We start from the raw sequence: 18,446 nt of genomic DNA, 5'->3' as shown, positions 1-18,446 counted from the left end.
AAGCCTGAGTTCTATTTGCAAGTCTAAAAAGGCAGAGGTCTGGAGAAATGGTGTCAGAAAGGAAGGAAACTGGCAAACCTGGGGCCTCACACAAAGAGGTTGGGATGACGGAAGGCAGGCAAACCTTTAAGAGAAAGCTGCATCAGACCTGGAGACTGAGGCCACTACACCTCATCTCCCAAAGTGGTGTTCCAAAGAACATGGTGGGGCAGGATGATGGCATTAGCATTCTTTTAAAAAACAAGAAAGTTGACAAAACAGCCCAAAGCTCTTCTGGCCTCAAGTCAATTAAGCAAATTTCATTATCATAAACTTTTTCAGAATCTTTTATGTACACTGAGATTCTGCAAGAGAAAGGATATTGCTAACTTTGGCTGGCCACGGAAAGCCTTTTGTCTTGAATATCTATTTACATTGCCTAGAAATAGTGTTCACATAATAGATAATTAACAGAGTTCAGAATGTTGAATCTGATACTGTGAAGGCCAGAGTTCGACAGTTGTTAAAGCGGTAAAAGTTTTTAATCAGAAACTATTGCAATAGGGAACAAGTTCTTAGTATAGAACTGGGCTCAGCCCTGGCCGGTGGCTCAGTGGATAGAGTGTTGGCCCAGCGTATAAATGTTCTGGGTTGGATTCCTGGTCAGGGCACAAAGGAGAAGCGACCATCTGCTTTTCCCCTGTTCCCTCTCCCTCTCCTACAGCCAGTGGTTCTATTGGTTTGAGCATGGCCCCAGGCACTGAGGATGGCTCTGTTGGGGACCATCAGCTTCAGGCACTAAAAATAGCTTGTATTTGAGCATCATCCCCAGATGGTGTTGTGGCTGGGGAGCATGTGGAAGCCTGCCTATCTCCTTCCTCTCACCTACTTAAAAAAAAAAAAAAAAGAATTGGGCTTAATTCTGAATACAGTTGACCCTGACACAACACAGGTTTGAACTGCACAAGTCCACTTATACATGGAGTTTTTTCACTAAATACCTGCACTGTTTTTGATCTATGCTTGAAAGTCCATGGGTGTGGAGGACCAACTGTATGTACTGATCTATGCCATTCTATATAGGAGACAAACATCTGCAAATTTTGGTATCTGTGGGGGTCCTGGAACCACCCCCTGTGGATTCTGAGGGACAACTGAGGTCTTTGGGGAGTCAAAGGATATGTGTGGATTTTCAACTGTGCAGGGGTGCACTCCTAATCCCAATGTTGTTCAAAGGTCAACTATATAACAAAGAAAAATGAGGGGGTAGGGGGGAGGGTGTTAGTGGTTGGAAAATTCCTAAGACATCATTATTAACTGACATCCAAGGTTAAGGTCTAGTCTAGAAGGCTGTTCAAAGAATCCAACTAAAGTGTGGCCAAGGAGAAATTTTTCTATCAATACCTTTTAGTTACTTAATTATCAATCACACGGTTTTATGAGAACAATGGTATATTATTTTTGTACACTGCTGGTTAATATCCTATTTAGAGTCACTTTCTTTTAGGTGGCCATATTAGGTTTTTGATATTCAAGTAATTTTGGTTTCATAAAATGAAGTAGTGAGCTTTACATTTTTTTTTTCCAAGTGGCCCAGAATACTTTTTAAGAAGTTGGAGTTATTTGTTCTTTAAGGGTTAATTAAAACCCAGTTGTTAACCCATCTGGTCCTGGTACCTTTTTTAGTAATAAAATTTCAATCATATTTAAAGTCTCTTTCATGGCAACTAGTCTAATTTTTAACTTTGACTCAATTTTGATAATTTTTTTCTAGGACCTTATCTACTTCTGTAGTATTCTCTTAATAATTCTTCTGATCCCGAAGTGCCATTCTTGAAAGGCTCCCTGGGTGGCCAATTAATTTTCCTTTCTGACCTGTACCTGACTGAGAAGTCACATGAAACCAACATCTAATCCCTCTCATTCAGAGAGAGGTAAAAGGAGCAAAATCCAGCCCGGTGCAGGACAAAAGTGCCCCAGTTCAAGAATCAGAAGGCCAGGGCTTTTGGCTTGGCATGTCACTCATTTGGGCAGGGTGCCTGTACCTCTGTGACTCTGTCTGTTCAACTATAAAATGGCCAGTTGGTCTCTTCCAGCTCTACCCCTCTAATCTAGACTGTTCAGTAATCCAGAAATACCCAATTCAACAGTTTCCTTGTAGGGTTCTAAAGAACCACCAGCACTCATACCTCAACTAAGTAAGGCAGACTCTTCAGAAGTTCAGTCAAGGTCATGAATCCATATTCAAGGGGGTTGAGAGGAGTGCTATGGGTAGCTTCATAATGTCTCCTGAGCTCATCCACAGAGAGATAGGTGGCTCCTTCCCAAGACATCAACAACACCAGCAACTGGGCAGTAAGAGAGCGCAGGGACTTGCGGTTGACCAGCTGGATTTGTTTACCAGACTCCAGATCAGTAACCTGGGGGAAATAAGAATTCAAACTCATCCAAACTCGAGAGACACCCTGGGTCACACCCACCTCAGTTTATTTTGGCTAATGCGACCCATAGAGGAAAAAATCTAATTCTTTCTTTTAAAGTGAAGGAAAGTGGGACTGTTTTTAGCTTCTTTAGGACACTAGACCAACACTTCAGCTGAAACTGGGGCAGAAATTCCTCTCTCCCTTCTGGCAAGTCTATAACCAGAAACTTGAATCAATACCATGCCCTCTCTTAGGACAATCTTTCCACTGTCCCCTAGAGAAGGAGATAAAGACAGGCTGGTTGGCATCCACTGGTCCAAGCTTGTGAATTAAGCTGTGCTGTGCTGTGCTGGGATGGCACTGGTTAGACTGCAGCCAACACTCCACAAGGCTGCTCTACAGACACAGCTTGCCCCCCGTGTGTCCAGGAGCTAGGCTGGGAGGTGGTAGAGGGCCCACTCTGACTACAAGGCAAGCAGTGTTCTTCTTGCCCATCAATTCTTGCCCCCCAAAAGCTGGCATTTTCAGGTCTATGTGTCTACTCCATTCTTTCAGATTCTCCAGAAGATAATGGTTACCATTTGGCGACCAAATAACACGTGCAGGAGCATGCACTTGGTGACTGAGACTCACAGGCCTTGGGCAGGGGTGAATGAGTCAGTGAGTCTTACTGAAATTAAGCCGGGCAGAGCCTCGGTAGACACACCACTTAGGCATCGGCAGGCAAAGCAATATTTACTATTGTAGCTGTTTTTCCCCTTTTCTGGCTTTCCAGCTGGGGTTTTGGATCCCCAGAGGCAGAGAGAGGTGGGTGGCAACATTTCAATACACAATACCAGTGTGTCTTTGGTCCTGACGATCACAGAGAGCCAAGGCAGAAGGCTGGTGGGTAGGCCCCCTTACTCCACTTGTCAAGATTATAGATTTGGGGAGATTTACACTACGCATTTCCTCATTTCCTCTGCAAACATGGAGTTTAATCAATCAACAGATATACGTCCAGGGGAGTCCCAGTCATTTCCTTAGATGTCCAGACCATTACTACTACTCCGGCCTTTTAAGGAGGGAAAACAAATCCCACTCCTTTGATGCTATATAGGTCCATCTCTTGATTCACAACCCTGGCTACACATTAGAATCACTTAGGAAGTTTACAAAAAATGCCAATGCTCAGAGCACTCAGCCCAATACTGTAAGAATTTCAGAGGCAGGGTGTAGTCCACTGGCGTTCTCTAGGGGCTCCCAGGGGACTCTCGTGTGCAGCCAGGGTAGCGTCTCCCATCTTCCCCCGTCTCTGCGGCTCACAGCCAAGCTTTCCAATCACTCACCCTTATTTGTCAAAGTCTGCGGTCATGGCTTAGAGACTTCCTCTCCATCAAGCCCACCACTGCCACTGGCCTGAGTAACTGAGCACAACATGGGACAGGACCGAGTGTCTCATCTCTAATGACATCCTTCCCACTCCAGACTCCCATCTTCAGGGTCACAGTGGGGATCTTGTCATTGCCCACTTCCGAACTAACTCATTCAACCCTCCCACACATCCTGCATGCAGACTCTGGGTGGGAGAAGAGATCCAATTCTTATCTTTCTGCACCTTCACCAGCATCGACTCCTATTTTCTCCCCTCTTTTATCTATCTTGGCACCGATGGGCCATTATTTCATTAACATTCACATCAATACTCCAAATTCCTTTGTCCTCCTGCCTTTTTGTTGTACCCACCTGGCAAGAACCCCACCGTGAACCCAGCCCTCTCCTTCCCGAGCTGCGCAGCAGCCACACCACGACTTCCCCAGAGTAAGTCCGCGAGCACAGACTTCCAACGGGCTCTCCATGCTCCCAGCGCCCCTGCCTGATTTCCTGGTCACTCTCCCCCTCACGCCGTGACATTTCAGACCTCCAGGCTCTTCTGTCTTGAATCCTGTTTGTTTCTAAGTAATTGCTCTCACCTTCTATTTGACAGAAAAAGAGCTCTTGGAAGGCAGCTCCTTCCTTTTCCTAGTGACAAACATCAAGTCTACCTATATCTGCACCTATCCTACCTCCCTTCTCTTTTATCAACATAAAAATATTAATGCCTGCACTGTCCCTGCTTCCACTGAATGGCAACTCCCTCACCTGCTGCCTCACTGGGCCCTTCCTCACCTGCGTCTACTTCCCCTCCCCCTCAGGTAAGGCCTTCTCCTCCACCATGCCAGCAGAGCTAGTGCGAAGGGCGGCTCAGCCTGCCTCCCGTGCCCCTCCGGAGCAGGTGGCGCTGCCGCGTCCCTCCCCCTCGGCCTCAGTGCCCCCCTCCCCGGGCTCTTTCTGCACCCCGGCGGCTCCGGGACGGCCTTCCTCCTCTCAGCACACAGGGTCTTCCAGACTCGTCACCGGGCAGCCGCCACTCTGCACGTTTCCTCTCCTGTCCTCCTCCTGAAGTGAGCTTTCTCGGTGCCGGAGCAGACACACCTGAGACCCGGCCCTGCTCTGCCTAGGACTGGGCGCTCAGTTCCGGCCAGGGCGGGGGAGGGGAGGGAGGCGCCCCCTCTCATCCGATCCGGAGTCACCAGCAGCAAAGGCAACTCCCCGCCCTAGCGGGCTCCTACACACACTCCTTCAGTGAGTCCGAGCCTGGGAGAAGGGAGCTGTGATGACAGTCTCCCCAAAACCTCAGAGCAAAAGCTCTGTTTAGAAGGACCCGACTTCAGGCCAGCAGGGCTGAGACTGTCACAACTGAGAATAAACACCCTGGGGGAACACAGTGGCCTCATCAGCTCAAGACACAGCACTTTGGCAAGGCCACTAAGAAACACACAAAGGCAAGGCCAAAAGTCTACACTGCCAAACCTAAGTCATCTTCTCTTACCTCAGAAGATGTTAATGACACACAGAGCAGGTTGCGAGGCACTGAGCAGCGTGACGTGTAACTATGGAAAAGCCAGAGCACACGCGAGGACCCCAGGAAAGATTAGGTCGCAAGCATTAGTCCGAGGAAAAACCTGGTTACCTTCACAACGTGGCAGAGTTTCTGTGTTAAAGCTGAAACTGAACTGACATCATAGTCTCGGAGACGGAAAGTGTAACCAAAAGTTTTCGCGTACTCTGTGAGCAGATCCGACATCATAAGGCAGTTATCCTTTTGGGAGCGAAGGAGTTTGACAAACTGGGCAGCCAGAGCTTTGAATCGTTCTGCCTCTGTCAGCGTGAGGATTTTTTCTTCTCCACATTCCAGTACCTTGGAAAACACACAGGAGGGAAAGAATGCTGAAAACGTTATGATTGTGCATGGAATTAAATGGCATGAGAACGTATACGAATTAGTAACTTAAAAGCACTCCAGTGTTCTTTTATAAATATGGTTTCAGTCTTGCAAGACTAAAAGTTCTGGAACTTCGTTGCTCAAACAATATAAATATATTTAACACAACTGAACTATACACTTAAAAATAGTTAAGTAGGTAATATGTATCTTACCACAAATTTTTTTTTAAATGTAAAAAGCACTGAGGGTCAAAAATGGTAATATTTGGTAACAGAAGTCAATAGCTGAAATCTGGTTGCAGTCACTGACTCAACAGCTAAGCATCTGACTCATCCTCACCTCCAACATGAGATTTGAAAGGTATTGAGCTAATGAAAGAACATTCAACTTAAAATTTAAAGCATTCAATCATAATTACCCTAAAACAAGTTTGAAGAATGATTTACTTCTTTATTGAAGGAAAATAACCCCACATTTACCTAATTACTAACAAGCCAACAACATAGCTTCTCTGAAAGAAATATTTCAAATTTTCATCCTGTTTTATAACTCCCTACTTCTCAGGAAAAAAAAAATTCCCCATCTATCGTCCTGAAAAATAAAATTTCTTCACTTACTTGTACAATATCAGGTATGGCTTCAAAAAGTTCAAGCAGCTTGGTAAACCCGTAGTACGAGAGCTTGCACTGCCGGCCGAAGTGGTGATGGTAAGAGGGGATGAACTTATTAAAGGGCATCCGGAAGTGGGGCTGGTGCCTCAGCAAGTCAACCACGTCCTGGGAGAACTGCTTCGTCCTTTCTATTTCATCCTGGGTACGTTCTTTAAAAAAAAAAACCACACAAATCACAATCTTCTTCTACCCATTTGTTTTTAATATTATTACTGTGCACAGATTATAAGAGATATGATACCTCTGCCTTCCAAACACACACGACCTAAACCAAACATCCCCTTCTCTCCTTGCAGATGGTTTCAAACTCATTCAATAACAGAACACCAGGAAGTCAGGATACTCTTATGTGTAAAGTGAAATACACATATACTTCTTATCTGCCAGCAATGGTTTCTCCAGCCACTCCCTTACCACCCCGTATGTGAACATGGCACACATACAGGTCTCTGTACTTGAAAGCACAATCTAGAAATTACTTCTACGAAATCAGATTTCTGAATATTCACATGCTTCTTGTTTATTCATCTCATCTTTACTTAAAATTGCTAGCAGAAAAGACTGCCAAACATCAAAGTCCGACAGGGGAGAAAAAGCTTCAACTTCAGAGTTCTGCTCCCATTCATTGCAAAGTGAGAATCGGGAAAGACTGCCGGCACTCGTGCAGCTTCGGAACCCTGTGAGCTCACGCTCTCAGCACTGTGCAGCACAGCTGAAGAGCACGAACCGATCCCAGTGGGAGGACACGGCGGTACGTCAATTTTATTTATCGATCCTCTCCCAGACTTCAGCTGAAACTACTAAAATATGAAAGATAAAACAGTGATCTGAATTTACCTTCCTTTTCAAGTGTGCATAGTAAAGTAGCCCAGAGTTAGAAAGAGACAAGCCACAGCCATGGTCACCGACTCTCAACGGGACAGCTATGCAGCCACAGCCGCAGACAGGCTGAAGACACATTTTATCAAAGGGCTGGCGGTGTCATTTCGCCTTAGAATGAATTCTGAAAAACTAGTTTTCTTTTTTCTCAACAAGTAGTTTCACCTACTCTGCAGAACCTAGGATCCCCTGCACCACAGAGCTGTCACACTGCACCTTCCACGGAGGCCCTGGCGCCGTGGACAAAGTGGAGGAAGAGGCCTCCCCTGCATGGCTCCGTGTCAGAACCACTGAGACAGGCACCTCCTCGCAGTCAACACACCTCTTTTGGGGATACAGATCACCATTTCGTTATCCTGTTGGGACAAGCAGATGGTGGTGTCTGGAATCTCCGACACGATATCCATCAACTCACAAACCCCATACTCGGTGACTTCCCAGTCCTTTGAGAAACACCTAGATGTTAACCATGAAAACAGGCAAAGAATGAGAAATATCACCTGTCAGAATACCTTTCTAAGTTTTCCAAAAGAACGCTCCATAGAAAAGTTAGAAGATTATTTTAAATTTGGGAAAAGGGAAAAAATGTTTTAAAATATTTGCTTTCATTTTTTTTCTTCTCAACTCACCAATGATAGGCCTGAGAGAACTCTCTCACAATGACCTGTTTGCTGGCCTGGGATTTGAGAAGTTTTAGTAAATCCTGAGTAAAGCGCTTCACCTGGGCCCTGTGTGTAAGGGTCAACAAACGTTTGGAGCCCATTCCAAGAATCTGCAAATCAAACACTTGGTTATTTATAGTCATAAAACCTTGGCAGATACTGACTTCCTTGTTGCTGGTTTTTCTTTCTGTGTTACCGCCTCAGAGAATTACCCCCTTCATGTATGAGTTCTGCATTTACAAATAAAATGTCGAGCAATAAACAGTACATCATCAAAATGAACAACTACTCAAGGGCTTGTACCTTTTTTTGGCCTGCACACTCTTCCCAAATAGTTATGAGTACAGAAACAAAAAGCATGGTATTAGACCACGCGAATAATTTTATCTCTAAAAGACAGTGTTTTTTGAGGCCTTTTTATTATTATAATACTGTAAATTAATAGGCAAAGACTTCTCAGGAACCTTGCTAGGCTCCAGGCCAGTAACTGGTCTTCAGCCCACTTATAAGAAAGGTAAGCCTGACCAGGTGGTGGTACTGCAGTGGATAAAGCGTCAACCTGGGACACTGAGTACACAGGTTCGAAACCCCAAGGTTACTGGCTTGAGTTTGGGATGACAGACAAGACTTCATGGTCGCTGGCGTGAACCCAAGGTTACTGGCCTGAGTAAGGGGTCACTGGCTTGGGTGGAGCCCCCCAGTCAAGGCACATATAAGAAGCAATCAATTAACAACTAAAATGCCACAACTATGAGTTTATGCTTCTTATCTCTCTCCCTTCCTGGTCTGTCTCTCGCTCTCGCACACAAAAAAAGAGTACATCTGTATTATTACATTTCAATAAAGGCCAGAAATAGGTGAAGACCATATTCACAGGAGTTCCCATGTCATAGTGAACAATTCTGGAGAAGTATGTGCTAGGAGGAAGGTCAGATTATAAGGAAAATAACCCTCAGTGCTCTAAGGACCTCCAAGTTGGAAGCTTAAAGCTTTCTAAAAAATTAAGAAGCCACCTTGTGTCTGTTGTCTACACTCCAAAAAAAGCTCCTACTTGATGTTTTGCTCTGAACTGACTTCTCAGGAATTAATTAGGTTACTAGCTATCCTGAGGAATACCCCCATCTTTAAACAATAATCCCTTGTCATTTCTTACCTGCAAGACATGAGGCACTGCTTCTAATAATTCAATGAGCTTGGAATATCCATAATCTGATACCCGGCATTGCTTTGCAAAATGATGGTGGTAAGACGGGATGAAGTTACTAATTCGTATGACACAGGACGGTTGGCTCTTCAGTAAGTCAATCACTTCCCTACTGAACTGGATCAGCTGGGGGTTACCTACAGGACTTTTAGAACGCAGAAGCCAAGGGTCTAGACAGTGGGGAGAGAAAAGAACGCACATAAGACATAAAGCATGATGTCGTCATCAGTTGAAAGAGAGGTAGGTAACTAACTTCGTATGCTCCTGCTTGAGCTCAGTTATAACCAAGCAGCTGAGACCAACTACCTACTTGACTTCTCAGCTTCCATACTCAGGTCCCATATAATTAACAGGCTGGCCCCATGGACCAGCAGCAGTATTTTCCCACTACTTCTCAAAGTCAGGTTGCCCAAGTAAAGCACAGTCCACCTTAGTGTTAACTTAAAAGTGGAAGTGAAAATACTCAGGAAGTTTCCAGCTTAGAAACTGGTTGTTTTTCAAAAACCCAACTGTAACCTGATCACGTGGAACATACTTTCCCACGGAAATAGTTATACATGGTCATCAAGCAGGAAGCCCAGAAGAGCCTAAGCAGTCCACAAAGAAGCTGGAAACCACGGAAAGTAATAATGTAAAACTAGCACGATATAAACTAAGACACTGATTTTCACATTTATGTTGAATGTTCATATAATGAAGAAGTTCTAACAGCATAACATACAGAGCAAGAGTGGTCTAGGAGGTATCCACACCTTACTTCCCATGGGGGGGAGCGTGGGGGAGAAGAGGAGGAAGTACTGAGGGCCAAAGAGAAGTGGAGGTATGAAAAGAACATCTTAAAGTGTTGTTCACAGGTAGCAGGGTTAGACATCTGCAACTCAGAGGCTGCCTAGAACTCAGAAAGTACCCAAATTGAGACCCAAATGTCCTGGTCCTTCGAGTTTAATCTGTTTTCACATGTATCAAAGTCAGAAATGTAATGCAAAATAAATTTCAAAGGTAAATCTGCTTTCAGATATTTCCTTCAAATACTTGAAACTATTCTTAAAAGGACAGTCAACAGACAAGTCGAAAAGCTTCTCAAAACTGAGATCTGTAACTGTGGAATTGGGTTTGACATTTTTTAAGATTTTTATTTACTCAATTTTTTGAAGAGGGGGGGAGAGAGAGAGAGAGAGAGAGAGGGAGGGAGGGAGGGAGGGAGGGAGGGAGGGAGGGAAGGAAGGGGGGGAGGAACAGGAAACATCAACGCCCATATGTGCCTTGACCAGACGACCTCAGCATTCCAGGTTGCCGCTTTATCCACTATACCACCACAGGTCAGGGGCTTTACATTTTTTTTACACAATTTATGCTGGAATTTTCAAAAAGTCTAGTTCTTCCAAACATTTGCATTTTAGAGGGCTGTTTTTTAAAAAGATCAGAGGCCATCATTCTTTACATTTAAGATAAAAGCCTTCTCTGGCCATAGACAGTGGCCCAGAAGGGCCAAACACTTGACACCTACCTGTGTTTGGAGGAGGGGGCTTGTTGTGAATCCATTTCACGACTTTGATGCCATTCTGTGCAGCAGCAATGTTTACACCTGGAATACAGGTGATGAGGTGTTCTAACGGAACACCCCCTTGGTTTTCCAGCAATACATCTAGTTTACCAAACTCTGCAGCATAACAATCTGGAAAGCTGAAGTTTAAAAAGAAACAAAAGTTAATTAAAATAATGGAAAAGAAAGCAGCTGCTAAACAGAAGCTTTTATTTTAATGTATCCATTAATAAATGATTTGTTTAAATGCCCACAATCTGGGTTTAGAGTTAAAATTAAGGTTGCTGGGAGTCAATCACTGTGGAATTTACCTCTTTTCTGCTTTGTTGGTACTAGAGATTCCTGGACAATTTTCCAGCAGAGGGGGTTAAAAATAAGGCAACTAGATTCCAAGCCAGTTATTAATTTGCTTTAATGTATTGTGGGCCTCACGGCAATTCAGTCCTGCGCTGGCCCCCAGACTGTCTACAGGTGACCTCTGGTGTGGTAAAATGGGATTCCACCCAGTCCTGTCCTTCTCTGTTTCTCTTCTGAAGAATACTTTTCTCTCAAATTTAGAAATTATAACTGTTTGAGCTTGTGTGTATTCTTGCAGCACTTGTGCATACTTCTGTTACAGCCCTTATAATAGTCTCTTCCCTGTGGAGAGGAAATTGTCCTACTCGTGTTTGTTTCCAAAATTCAGCTTAAAAAATGTTCTTGTTGAAATCCTGAGTGAATGACCCCATTTCAGATATATTTTAACTGACCACAAGGCTATGGACACTAGGATGAAGCATTCCACAATACTTGCTTGGGGAGAGATATGGACAGAAAGGGAGATTTTCTATAAAGAAAACTACGGCTTCCTGTCATAATGGTATTGACATGTTCACCTTAATAAAGGCACAGTGCCCTCGTGTGTCTGCAGAAGGCTATGAACCTGGGGCCCAAACGTCTTCAGAGAGAGAATCACAAAAGGAATCTTGTAACAGTCTGGATCAAATTCATGTTCACTGCAGAAAAGAAAACAGTTAGTTGACCTTTCCTCGTACTCTAAAACAGTAGCAAGGTAATTCTAAGAGATACTCCATGGCCTAATACAAAAGGATTATTTCTGAAGAGAAATAGCTTTATACCTGAAATCCTTATTGGAACAATGCTGTCTGCAGACAGGCTCATGATATTCTAACTCTTCGAATATAATTGGGCTGCAATTTGTTGAGGAGCCATCATGGGACTGGGAAGACCCCAGGGGGCTCTGTCGAGCTTGACTGCTGGGTAAGAGACACACTAGTCTTCCATTTCCGTGTTCACGGATTGCAACTGTGTCTGTTAATTTATATAAATCTGACACATTCAACTTGTGTCCAAACCTAAAAGCAAGGAAAAAGAGATAGATGCTGTCTTAGAATATTTTTGTTTGTGTGTGTGTGTGTGTGTGTGTTTTGGGGTTTATTACACAGAAACACCTGTACTACTTAAAGTACAGGCCTACAACCAAGAATAGTTTCTCTTGTTTCTTCAAAAGTAAAACTGGATCCTGACTAGGCCGTGGCACAGTGGATAGAGCGCCGAACTGGGACATAGAGGACCCAGGTTTGAAACCCTGAGGTCCTGGCTTGAGCGCGGGTTCACCAATTTGAGAATGGGGTCACTAGCTTGAGTGTGGGATCACAAACATGACCCCATCGCTAGCTTGAGTGTAGGATCATAGACATGACCCCATGAGGTCGCTGGCTTGAGCCCAAAGGTCGCTGGCTTGAAACCCAAGGTTGCTGGCTTAAGCAAGGGGTCACTTGCTCTGCTGTAGCCCCCCAGTCCCCAGTCAAGGCACATGTGAGAAAGCAATCAATGAACAACTAAGGTGCCACAATGAAGAACTAATGCTTCATCTCTCTCCCTTCCAGTATGTCTGTCCCTATCTGTCCCCCTTGCTCAGTCTGTCACAAAAAAATAAAAAAGTAAAACTGCAATAATTCTACTATGAATTCATTCACTAGCAAGCCAGTGATGTTTGGCACTCCTTCAGGTCATCTCGACCCATTGCCCTAGTCAAGTTACACAACCAGTCTGGGCTTCAGTTATCCCATCTGTAAAACGGGGGGTGGGGGGGAGGGCAGAGAGCAGTAAGTACTTCATAGTGTTCCTATGAGGATTAAATGTGATTATATATGAGAGCTTGGCACAAAGTGTTCAATAAATGACAGTTGCTCCAACAGCTTCTTCCCAGCGCCCTGCAAATATGCTCAGGATTCCCCTCTCCCCAAACCAGCCTCACACCCTCCCCTTGCTCCTGCTGCCCTGACCCTGTAGAAGCATGTTCTCCTGCACGCTCTCATTTTCAGTCTCATACTCGCCTGTCTTCAGAAAATGAAAACAGCGGGCCTCTCCAGTGTTGCTTCTGCTGTTTCATCACCCAGTCTCTCAACTGTTCCCTCCAGGATTTTATCCACAGGACGCTTAGAAACTGCTTTCAAGTCACCAGTGGCCTCTTTCTCCTCCCTAAATCTTAAACCACTGCCTCAGTTCCCCCAATGTTGTAAGCCATCTCCACACCTCCAGGTAACACTCTCGCCTCTGAGTTCTAATCCACTTCCTGTCCCTAGTGGCATTCCACCCAGTCCTGCCCTTCTCTCTGTTTCTCTTCCTTCTTCATCAATCTTATCTGCTCCCATGTCTTTTATGATCATATTTAGTCAAATAACTGCCCTATCTTGGGATCTAACTGCTTTCCCAAAGTGCAGAGGATGAACTAAACTGTCTGCCCAGATATCCCAATAGTCCCCTAAAACTCACATGTCCAAAACCAAGATCAAAAAATCAAAAACTCATCATACCTCTTTGCCTGATCAGGTGGTAGAACAGTGGATAGAGAGTCGGACTGGGACACAGAGGACCCAGGTTCAAAATGTCAAGGTCGCCTGCTTGAGCGCAGACTCATCTGGTTTGATCAAGGCTCACAGCTTGAGCCCCAAGGTCACTGGCTTAAGCAAGGGGTCATTTGGCTGCTGTAGCCCCCGGATCAAGGCACATATGAGAAAGCAATCAATAAACAATGAAAGTGCTGCAACGAAGAATTGATGCTTCTCATCTCTCTCCCTTTCTATCTGTCTGCACCTATTTGTCCCTCTCTCGGTCTCTGTCACAAAAACAAACAAATAAATAAATAATTAGAATTCATTGTGCCTCTTGCACGTTTTATTTCCCTATTTCCAGTTTAACCATACAACCATCCTCCCTGTCATCCAGTACAAAAAAACTTAGAATCAAACTGACCTCTACTTTTTACCTTGTCTACTATACGAACTAGTTACCAAGTCCTGTGTCACCAACAGTCGAAACTTCTGTGGTATGTGGTTCCTTCTTTCCCAACAGCATCTGCCCAGAACCAGGACTGGGATAGGGGTAGTGCTCTCCCCTCTTCGTCTTCACCCCTCTCTGTTCGTTCCATCTCAGACACAACTGCCCCCAGAAGAGTCTCCCTGCAACATGGTTCCTGCCACCATGTCTCTCCTCGCCCCATTCCTCCATACTTCAGGGTTCCCATTATTCACATAAATGCTCATGTTCCTGTTTTTTCCATCCTCTGTATCCTTAAAACATATTCCTTCTAATGAGTTTTCCTGTTCTATGTAATAATGTAACTGTTTCCCTTCCCTTCCAGATATAACCCGCTCAAGGATAAAGGCTATGACTTCTCAGCTCTGCACTGTGCAGAGAGCCTCAGCCTTTTTCACCCACTGATGCTTACTAAGTATCTATTATGTGCCGCCTGACAAAGATACGATGGTAGATCAGATTCAGTTCTTGTCGTCCTGGAGGTTACAGTCTACAGGGGTCTCAAACTCAACTCAGCATGTGGGCCGCAGAGCAAGATCACAGCCGTTCGGCGGGCCGCACTAGGTCTACAAAAGGCAACTGTTACGCAACACTTTTCAGTGTCACAAAACGACCAGAAACTGTAGTTCGTGGATTAGTCTGCGGGCCGCACAAAACAAAATTGTTTGGCGGGCCGCATGTGGGGAGGCCACGAGTTTGAGACCTCTGGTCTAGAAGGTGCTCAAAGTTGTTCATTCAATAAACAACAAATCTGATCAGTTAGATGAAAATGAAAGTACAGTTTTGGGCACTGAGATCTAAATATACTATAAATGAAAGAAGATTTAAAAATCTAAGTTAAAATCAAAGTGTAAATCTGAACACCACTGTCTGTCTCGTTCCTCCACCAAGCTGCAAGTTTCTTAAGAGTTGCTACAACACTCGTATGCCCATCACCAATCAATACTGGAATTCTGGAAGTCACGAATCAGTACTGATTGGATCAATGAAAAAAATAAACCTAACTTACTTTTTTTCATAGATATCTGCAAATTTTAAAAGAGGCAGACAACAGGCGGGAGCATCCTGAAGGATAGACACGGTTTCCACACTGGAAGACAAAATCTGAATCAATTAGAGAATAATGCTGTTGGAAATCAACCGATGATTTCCAGGTTGTATTTATAAAACAGAACATAAAACTGATTAATGATGTATATACAAAATAAGTTTACCAGTTTCTGATATGTCAGAATTTATTTTCCAGAAAAATGTGAAGAAAGGACTTTATGGATAAGGGAATTAAAGAACATTAAGTCACACACTGGGATTTTTCTCTGACTCAAGTACAGGGCTTTCCACCTGTGTATCAGAAAGACACTGACTACTAGTAAGACAAGCACCTTGTTAATTCAGAGAAAAAGCCAGAATAGCTTAACCGTCTCTGCTATACTGCAGTTCATATGTTAGAGATACTGGCATGAAATTTCTGTGGTTGGAGATGCACAACTGAATATATCATCTCAAGTATGGTTTTAAAAAACAAAAAGGCACCAAAAACACCCAAAGGGGAAACAAAAAGCCAAATGTTATGTGACTGGCTTTGAGCCATAGGATTATGGATCACCCTCCCCAACCCCCCACCCAGCTTCTTTCATTTCTGAATGTTCTACAGTTTCCTCCACGAATATTATTTTTATGCTAGGGGAAAAAAAGAAAAAAATCTTTGAGAATCCAAACAGATATTCAGGAGTGAGTCCTGTTTTACTAGACTCAAAACAGGGAGACCCAAAGAAGAATCAAAGCTTACTCTCAATAAAACCATCACCAGAGTCCCAAAAATGATATACTCGTCATAAGAATTACAGGGCTGGGTGTCTATTTGACATTATGGATACAGCTGCAAGTTAAGAGCTTGTAGATGTACCTTTTATAGACTAATCCACCTTCAACTAAGATTCGAAAGTAATATTTCAGACTTTCCAGGCTTGTAAACTCTTACTGTCGAGGTCTACTATTTTTAGAAGCTGTTCTGGATATGTGGCATATTATTTCACCCCTAAGTGCTTGCCAAGTTTAAGCTGTGCTTCACATTTGGTTAATGACTTGAACGAGAGTCAAATTTTTCTACCTTGCTTATTTCTAACTTAATTCTTCTAACTTCTAGCTTATTTCTAACTCTATCCATTCAGAATAAGCATTAGTGCATATGCAATCACCATAAAAGGATTAGGATTATGAGAAAATCTCTTTGTATTATTTACAAAATTGTTTCAGGGTCAAAATGCTATTTCCTGAAACAAATGGCTCTTGTTTGTTCACTTGTTTGTGTTACCTCAGTAAAGAGAGTGACTTATTAGCAGCTCCTGTGGCGAGGGAGACCAGGATCTTCTTGCTGCCAATTTTGTATCTGTGGAGGCTGTTCACCGCCGTGATCGCTTCTTGTAAGTTTTCCATCTGAACAACGGCCTTGAGCTGGTAATCCGTGTGGGGGCTGAGCTCAACACCCTTTACCTAGAGCAGGGAGAAGGAAAACAGAGGCTATGTCTACCCGGAACCTGTAATTCCAAAACTGAAGGCGAATCATTAAGTGACACATTTGTGGAATTCAGTGACATGAGGGAACTTGTCTGCATTCTGCATCTCAGCCAACTAGAACCTCAGTGACCTCGGCTGGGTGACCTTCAAGGACATGACATGGTCTGGCCTGCCTGCATGCCCTGGCACGCACAGCTCTCCACTGCAGGCTCAGAGGCCAGCACACGGAAGGGGCATTTAGAGGTCTCCCAATCCTGCAAAAAAACTAGGGCATAACCATTTTAAGAATCTGAAAAAGATGCATTTTTTTTAAGCAAACTGCACCTAAAGACTGAATTGGATACAGTAGGATATTACCAAAAATAGCCAACATTATTTTAGAATCTTATTTCTAGATTTTAGCAGCTAGAGCTAACTAACCCATCAATGCTTTATTTCCCAAAGTGCCACTTACATCCCTGCCCACAGCACAAGGGCTTCTCTGCTGGGTTTCTTGCTCTCTGGGGCTGGGTCCTAAAACTGGATGTACGGCACCGCCAAGAGCAGAGCAAAGGAAGATCAAACTCGTTCAGTAACACTCATATCCTGGCTGAGGTGATGGGCATTGAATTAAGTTCTCTTGATCCAAAATGTCAGCAAAGGATAAGCAAAGGCAAGAACAAGATGACAGGTTACCTTGCCATGCCTGGAAAACGCGTCCTGCAGGAGCTGCTGCAGCTCCTTCCGGGATAATCTGTAGTCCATGTTGCTGACCTGGATGTCAGCACCATCTGCAAAAGGGTCTGGGCAGTCAGCACCAATGCTTGAATTTGCAACACTGAAAGCAAGGGGGACACTCTGTTTATTTTATTTTATTATTTTTTGACACTATTTAAAAAGTTTGGAGACATATTCCTGATGAAGACATATATATTGAGATGATTTTTAAAAATGTTATTCTAGTTAGTTGATATCATTTAGGATTTGTAGACAGAGCTTGCCACAATGTAATTTGGTTTTCAAATGCATCTTTGTCTTCAAAATGTACTGAGACTTACTGTCAAAAGTACTATCTGTTGACCCCATATTAACAGCCAATAAATTATTTAATATGAACTATTCTTTCATTGGATAGTTTAAAGCTAAAGGCAGAACTTATAGGCAGGCCTGATGAATTAATTTTCCACTGTGGGCATTTAATCTTAGGAAATCAGCCCGTGATACTACTGTAAGTCATTTAACTTCCCCCAGCTTTGAAAAGGCTAGATACTCTTGCTCAGATGTTGCATTTCTTCTCCATGCAGGAAAAAAGAAGTTTTGTGTAAACTTCTCAATGTAATTTTATAGGTCCAAAGTCACCTTCTTTAGTCTTTACTGACCCAGCAGAACACCCACAATGCTGGAGCTCATGGGATGCAGTATGGCCGTATGGCTCCTTCTGTCTTCCAAGCCTCAGGTATTACTCAGTGTAAGTTTAGAAAGCTAGATAAGGTGTTAGAGATCATTATGGGGGTCTTCGACTTATGACAGTCTCAACATACGACGTTTCGAGTTTACAATGCTCACTCCCATAAAAACTTAAAAACATTGAGATGCGAGTGTTTCGGCTCACACTGTTAGCGTCATACTTATGAACTATGTGGGCAAACTAGCTTGGTTGCGTGCAGTGGAAGAATACGCAGTAATGGCATCTGAGTGAGGAGTTGGCATCGTCCAGTATGCTTACCTATGCCATTTTGCTTTATTTTTTCTTTAATTATTTTTATTTATTCATTTTAGAGGAGAGAGAGAGAGAGTGAGAGAGAGAAGGGGGAGAGGAGCAGGAAGCATCAACTCCCATATGTGCCTTGACCCGGCAAGCCCAGGGCTTCGAACTGGCGACCTCAGCATTCCAGGTTGAGGCTTGATCCACTGCACCATCACAGGTCAGGCCTGTCATTTTGGACTGTTAAGAGCACAAGTGTTCCATTTGTGTTAGGCTAGGGTATGTTTCGACTTACACGAAAATGTGGGTTACCTCA

At 43.7% G+C, this 18,446-nt stretch overlaps 1 protein-coding gene across 3 annotated transcripts in view; it reads right to left on the bottom strand.

The window, feature by feature from the left end:
• MARF1 (meiosis regulator and mRNA stability factor 1) overlaps positions 1–18,446 on the bottom strand; it is a 42,375-nt gene that overhangs the window by 8,660 nt on the left and 15,269 nt on the right. For all 3 annotated transcript variants that reach the window (XM_066274778.1, XM_066274779.1, XM_066274780.1), the window contains exons 11-22: positions 17,122–17,263; positions 16,244–16,422; positions 14,939–15,019; positions 11,727–11,963; positions 11,484–11,603; positions 10,573–10,748; positions 9,015–9,235; positions 7,829–7,971; positions 7,522–7,655; positions 6,267–6,469; positions 5,395–5,622; positions 2,169–2,399 (exon numbers count right to left, since the gene is read on the bottom strand). In XM_066274778.1, the coding sequence (XP_066130875.1) occupies positions 2,169–2,399; positions 5,395–5,622; positions 6,267–6,469; positions 7,522–7,655; positions 7,829–7,971; positions 9,015–9,235; positions 10,573–10,748; positions 11,484–11,603; positions 11,727–11,963; positions 14,939–15,019; positions 16,244–16,422; positions 17,122–17,263 (2,095 nt within the window). The remainder of the gene's footprint in view (positions 1–2,168; positions 2,400–5,394; positions 5,623–6,266; positions 6,470–7,521; positions 7,656–7,828; positions 7,972–9,014; positions 9,236–10,572; positions 10,749–11,483; positions 11,604–11,726; positions 11,964–14,938; positions 15,020–16,243; positions 16,423–17,121; positions 17,264–18,446) is intronic.

The sequence above is a fragment of the Saccopteryx bilineata genome, chromosome 4, assembly GCF_036850765.1.
Source record: "Saccopteryx bilineata isolate mSacBil1 chromosome 4, mSacBil1_pri_phased_curated, whole genome shotgun sequence".
In the NCBI taxonomy this organism is placed as follows: Eukaryota; Metazoa; Chordata; class Mammalia; order Chiroptera; family Emballonuridae; genus Saccopteryx; species Saccopteryx bilineata.
Note: the sequence above shows the minus strand (reverse complement) of the source record. Positions and strands in the feature narration are given on the sequence as shown.